The 6,835-nt window shown below is 46.7% G+C and overlaps 1 protein-coding gene across 1 annotated transcript in view; it reads left to right on the forward strand.

The window, feature by feature from the left end:
• The window catches only part of mid2 (midline 2), a gene marked incomplete at its 3' end in the record, with an annotated part of 27,544 nt that extends 26,819 nt beyond the window's left edge, over positions 1 to 725 (forward strand). Inside the window, exon 5 of the mRNA XM_080526299.1 lies at positions 323 to 725. Coding sequence (XP_080382425.1) covers positions 323 to 725 — 403 coding nt within the window. The remainder of the gene's footprint in view (positions 1 to 322) is intronic.
• Positions 726 to 6,835: the final 6,110 nt, after the last annotated feature.

Genomic DNA, 6,835 nt, shown 5'->3' on the forward strand with positions numbered 1-6,835 from the left:
GCGCATGGAACGCGTGTTTGATACCGTTCCTTATTCTGTTCCAAGCGTTATGATGAGCCCGTCCTCAGATTTCTACCACCTCCGCCACCCTCCTCTGATTGACTGTTATGGAGTAACCTTACACCACCTTACGCCAGTCAGCTAGTCAGTCAGTCAGTCAGTCAGTGAGTCAGACAGACAGACAGACAGACAGGCAGTCAGTCAGCCAGTCAGTCAGTCAGTCAGTCATGGGACCCCTTGACATCAACGCTAACACAAACCCCTCCTCCCCCTCCTCCTCCTTCTCCCCCTCCTCCTCCTCCTCCTCCCCCCTCCCCCGCAGGTACGCGGTGGGCGTGGCCTACAAGTCGGCCCCCAAGAACGAGTGGAGCGGCAAGAACTCGTCGTCCTGGGTGCTGTCGCGCTGCAACAACAACTTCATGGTGCGTCACAACGGCAAGGAGATGCTGGTGGAGGCCAGCATGCAGCTGCGGAGGCTGGGCGTGCTGCTGGACTACGACAACAACACGCTGTCCTTCTACGACGCCATGAACTCCCAGCACCTGCACACCTTCGACGTGTCCTTCCTGCTGCCCGTGGCGCCCACCTTCATGATCTGGAACAAGTCGGTGATGATCCTGTCGGGGTTGCCCGTGCCGGACTTCATAGACTGCCCCGAGCAGCAGGAGGGTCTGTGTCGCCAGCAAGAGTCGCCCTACGTGTCGGGCATGAAGGGATGTCACTGACTGAGATACTGATAGGCCTGAGCGGAGGGAGATGGGGGCGGGACGGGGCGGTGGGGGAGCAGGGGGGGGGGCGCTGGCCGTTGATTGGACAAGGCTCGGTGAACTTCCTGGTTTTCTGGGCCAACGGGGGGCGTGTCTTCTTCTTCTTCTTTCCCTGTTTTGACGTTCCTCTTCCTGGTTTGACTGACTAGCCGGGCCGTCCTACTTCTTCTTCGTTGGTGGGTTGATGCAGAACCGTGGGCTGCTCTCCGTTCTGAGTTTTGAGGATGTGTTGTTTTTGTTGTTTATGATTATTATTACAAAAATCACACGAGCGCTTGACTTGCATTACGTGACTACTGGTCTTGTATTATAAGAAGTTTTATTGATAACGATTCAATAGAGGAAAAAACGTGTTAATTATTTATGAATAATAAGTTGGTTTGCTTTTTCTTTCTTTCTTCTGTCAATCTCGTATGTATTGATGACGCACTTTTTAGATTGACTTTCATTTCTTCCCCAGGTGTGTAAAAAAAAAAAAAAGAAGAAAAACGTGAAATGACGACAAAGCACATTTTGCGCAGAGTTTATTCTTCCTGTAGGCCGTATGGTGGATTTATCTTGTATAGAAAGGGGGATATGATTATGATGTGTATGCGATTTTTATCACAGAGAAATAGAACAAACTGTTGGAAGAAAAAAAAACTCACAATGTTTTGAATATTCAGGGAGGAGAGAGAGAGAGGGAGGGGGTCGACGTTTTGATTGGCTATCGTTCGCGATGTCACGGCATGATACGTGTTTCCTTCCTCTGTGATTGGTTCACACACTCTTTCATGTTCAGGTTTGTTGTTTTTTTGTGGTGAGAAAGCATGTTGCAACATAGGATCCACTCTGTACCACATCTCTATTCTACACACTTTATACTACACACTCAGCTCAGCCAGAGAGAGGCATGATGCACACAGCCATGGAACTGGGGGTGGGGGGGGGCGTGCACACAGCCATGGAACTAGGGGTGGGGGGGAGGGGGTGGGCAGTGCAACAAAAAAACTAATGAAAACACCATCCAGGAGGGCACTTTCTGAGTGGCAAAGGGGCAGGGTGGAACACACACACTCACACACACCACACACCTCTGCACAACCCTGCAACCAGTTGATCATGAGGCACCTCCTAGCTCACCTGTAGAGTCCAACCCCTTTTCCGCCAACATCCAATCACAGGACATGATTTCCCTACTCCTCCATGTGTGTGTGTGTGTGTGTGTGTGTGTGTGTGTGTGTGTGTGTGTGTGTGTGTGTGTGTGTGTGTGTGTGTCACTGTAGGCTCTTGTCTTATAGTCCCCAAGCATGAGCAGTAGGCCTTCTGTGTGGTAAAGCGTTTACCATCCCTGTCTGTGTTATTCATTGCATTGGTCTATTTCATCCATTTCAGGGGAGGCTGGCGGAGGTGGGAGTCGGAGGACGGGCCTCATTGTGATGCATCATGGGATTGAATAAGGAAATGGTATCACATAACACGCGCCCAGGTGCCTCCGCCAGGCTTCCCTGCTCCCCCAAACAACAGAACAGAACCGTCTGTTTACCATCCCCGGTCTGTTGGTTATTCGATGTTGCATTTTTCATTTCGTCCAATTCATTCCCTGTTCTCTGAGAAGATCAGGTGGTAACATTTCATTTTTCTGAATTTCTTTGGAGCTCATTATGGAGCTCATTTATAAAACCCACATAAGCGTAATGCTCGTTATCTCGGTGAGCAGACAGCCCGCGTCTGTGCCTAAACATAACTGCAGCAGCAGCACCAGTAGTGCAGTGGGGCTGAGAGCAGATAGGCCGTGGTAGGAATTAGAATCAGTTGTGACCTAAATCACCAGGCGTCCTGAGAGTATGAGGTCATCCGTCATCCGTAACCTAATTTGAACTGTAATAGTTAGTGGGTTATGACTGATGCATGACTTTATCATAGCATTATGTGGTCTTTATAGATGTCACGAATGAGGAGATGCTACTAATGTGGTTATATAATCCCCATAGGGAGAGAGCTAATGGTCTCTCTGACATATCTTCATTAAAGCGTAAAAAAGCGAATTCCATAATCCAATATTTATCATTCATCTCACCCTGCTTTTTATAGGTTGGCGTAAGATCCTGGTGTTTCTCAGATTGATATTCAGGGGGCTCCAACAGTGAGACAGACCAAGACAATCAATCTTAAATATTGTATTATGCAGGCAAAAAAATTAATTTAAAAAGGTTGTGTAGCAGGAAATGGATGAAATAGCATGTAATACTTCAGATACTGTTGGAAAAAGAAAAAAAAAGATTTATTTTGACATTGAATTGAAACAGATTTTATTTCACATGTACATAATTGGGAGCAGATTCATACTACTGATGCCACTTGCTCAACATCAGTGGATTTAGTTGTTTTCCTTGCTGAATGTCATACTTTCTTTGTTTTATCTTTGCTTTGAATTGAAAGCACAAACTACATTACCCATCAGCCTAATGCGTCCACAGGTGAACGCGGCCTTTCATCTAGACTAGAGACTGGGGCTCGTGGCTCCTCCCATCGGATAACCCTGCGCGTTGATTGGCTAATACAACCGTCAATAATAGGCTGGAGGAGGTTCTTGTAGGCTAGCTACCTTTTGCAGATTTGTGAATGTTACACGTTTCTTGAATTTCAGAAGCCGATCAAGGTTTAATATACAGTGCAGTGCACCAGAGGCTAAACTCTGTCGTGTGTGTGTGTGTGTGTGTGTGTGTGTGTGTGTGTGTGTGTGTGTGTGTGTGTGTGTTGATTTCTGAGCTGGACTGACAAAAAGCTCAATTCATTTGTAATTCAAGTGCGCTTGGCTGGGTCACTGCATGACGATCTGACTCAGTCCTAGGTCCATACTGTGTCTGACATGTTTTATATATATATAATATATATATATATATGCATATTCATCGCCAATGTCCAGCGAGGCGACATTGAGACATCTGTGGTCATGCATACCAGGTAGTTTGCTGTGCTTTTCTTTGTGTTACAGTTCAATACAGTCAAATATACAGAGAATGAAATGTACACTTTCTTAGTGCAGTATACCTTCTAGACATGAAATAGATATTCATTTTGCATTTCCGTTGTATTTCTCGAGGAATTCTTTTTTTACAACTTATAGAAATTGAAATTAATTAACGCTCCTCTTCTTTGATATTTGGACCTTTATTAATGGATCAAAAATGGCTGTGTGTACATCAACAATATGCTTCTGTTGTTTCAATAGACAATAAAGACTTTTAGCAAGAAAAAGAATGTAAATCATAGGGGGGAAATATATATTATATAAAATTGTATAATATACCAAAAAAAAATATATGAACTAATGATATTTATGTGAACTAAAGTCCAATTAAAAGTCTGATCCCAAACTTGTTGAGTCATTGTATTTCATTATCCTCACACTCTCGTGAACCATGAGAGAGATGTCTTGGTGTGACGTGTGTGTGTGTGTGTGTGTGTGTGTGCCTCCAAGCCCCAGCATGTTTGATTAAGATTTATCGGCAGATTTTCGTCTCTTAGCCTAATTCTCTTGTGCTTGTCTATTGTCCTCCTCCTTCATTTGAAAGGAAACCCCAGAGCGATATATCACCCAACAGTGACGTGGTTAGGCTTGGGTGCCCGCATGGTTTATGACTATCCCTAGATCTCCGGATATAAAAAGAATCGCCCCTGATTTAGCGGATCTCCATCAATCTAGCACAAGCCCTCCCCCCAACCCTAAAGTCCGCCAGACCCCCCCCCACCCCCCTCGATAAAACGTGGGCTGGGCTAAGCCTCCAATGTCTCAAGATCCTAACAACGCCCTCTGTCAACCGACCGAATGTCACAAGATCATCCAAACCAAACATTATAACAGACGACTTCGCAGAGAGATTTGGCTCTGAGTTTCTCTCACCATCGCTTCAAAAACCTGAAGGCGGAACACGGAACACGGAGTGAGAGAGAAAAAACAAGTCCCAGAGAGAATTGTTATGCTCTGGGTTAAATGTTAGAGAGAGAGAAGAACTGGCTGCAGAGTTTGTTATTTCCTAGGGAGCGATTGACGAACCGTGCCGTCTCAGTCCCCGGGGCTGTGGGTCTGGGCCTGGGCCTGGGCCGTGGCAGGGCCTGGCTGGGCTGGCAGGGCGCCCAGGGACCCAGGGGTGATGGAGGGGCGATGCCTGGGTCCTTCATCTGCTCTCCCTGGCACGAGTCAGGGCCCTGTAGGGGGGGGGGGGGGGAGGGGAGGCTGGTGGAGGTTGACATGGGAGGCTGGTGGAGGTAGACAGGGGAGGCTGGTGGAGGTAGACATGGGAGGACAGGGGAGGCTGGTGGAGGTAGACATGGGAGGACAGGGGAGGCTGGTGGAGGTAGACATGGGAGGACAGGGGAGGCTGGTGGAGGTAGACATGGGAGGACAAGGGAGGCTGGTTCTCTACCTCCCCTGTCCTCCCATGTCTACCTCCACCATTCTCCCCTGTCCTCCCATGTCAACCTCCACTAGCCTCCCCTGCGCTACAGGGCCCTGACTCGTGGCTCATTGTCATGCATGGGATGGAGGGAGGATCCCTCAACAACGAGCCCCGTCCTCCCATGTCCCAGCCTCCACTGCTGCTGTCGTGTAGCTGCTTCTCCTCCACGTCTGAGCTTATGCAATCATGGCACACTGCTCCCAGCACGGTGGATGTGGCGCGGCGGGGGGGGGGGGGAGGGTTATGTACGACACAAAGTTTAGTGGGTCATGTACTTTCCTTTCAAGTGAATGCTGCTTCCAGTGTGCGTGTGTGCGTGTGTGAGTGAGTGTGTGTGTGTGTGTGTGTGTGTGTGTGTGTGTGTGTGTGTGTGTGTGTGTGCGCGTGTGTGAGTGAGTGTGTGAGTGAGTGTGTGAGTGTGTTGCACTCAGGAGACCAATCATCAGCAGGTTTGGTGAAGGGAGAGATGGGAGAGGAGAAGGATCTGTTTTGGTTGGTGACGGTAATGGAGGTTGAAATTTGTCTTTTTCCTTTTTAGATAACCCCCGAAATATTAATTATTTGAAATAATTTTGTCGGGATTTAGTAGTGGAATTACAGTGACATCTGTGTGCGTCTGTCTGCTCTGGATTTAATAGTTTTGTGTCCTCTCTCTCTCCAGCCCTCTCTGCTCCGTGCCCTGGGAGGCTCCACGTCCAGTGATGCTGACGGCAGCAGAGGGTAAGTGTGTGTGTGTGTGTGTGTGTGTGTGTGTGTGTCTCCTTGCACACTAATGGCTCCTTATCTCTGACCGACACAGTGTGGTGGAAGGAGAATCCTCACAGAAATAATGTTCATATTTGACGACTGGCTTTTTAATTGCTTTGCCTGTTGCAGCGACTAAATCCCTTGTGATGTGTAAACTGTAAGTGAATCCTGTGCATCGAGTTTTGGGAAATTGAACCGTATGTCACATTCCACGCAACATATATAATATGGTATACTATTGTGCTTAAGCTGGAAGGGCCGATAATAATTGGGCCCGAATTCTGCTTTAATTTCAGTATTAACGTGATTATTGTTTATTTTATTACTCCTTGTCTGTGTGTAGTGTGTTATTCTTAACTACGCTCTGAGCATATTCACACACAACTTCAAGGTCATCAAATCAAATGGCCTTCTGTTTTTCTTTTTTTCATCTGATCATCTTATGCCTAATGTTATATAAGCAGTTTAGGTTAAGAGGTTAACACTAGAACAGCCGTGCCTTTTTACCTACTAAAAGAGCCGCCTCGGGGGCCCTCTTTAAAATGCTAACCTGCTACTTACACACAACGACCACTAGTTGGCCGCTTGTAAATTAGCCTATTTCCTACACAGAAAAACTGCAAAATAGCTTTATACTAGCTTATCCTGAAGTGATATAAGATGTAAGGCTACTGGGTGGTAGAAAGCACATACAGTATCTAGGTAAAGTCATGAAAGGAGGGTCCTGAAATGTGATCGAGTGCAAAGATATAACACTTTTTTTTACTCACAGGGGTCAAATGACCCAAACCATGGCTGAAGTGTTAACATGCAGTAAATACTACGTCAGACTTTCCTAGTCTATGCTCTAGTCTACTATACTACTACTATACTATACTA

Source organism: Nansenia antarctica (assembly GCF_963989245.1).
Source record: "Nansenia antarctica genome assembly, chromosome: 3".
Lineage (NCBI taxonomy): Eukaryota > Metazoa > Chordata > Actinopteri > Argentiniformes > Microstomatidae > Nansenia > Nansenia antarctica.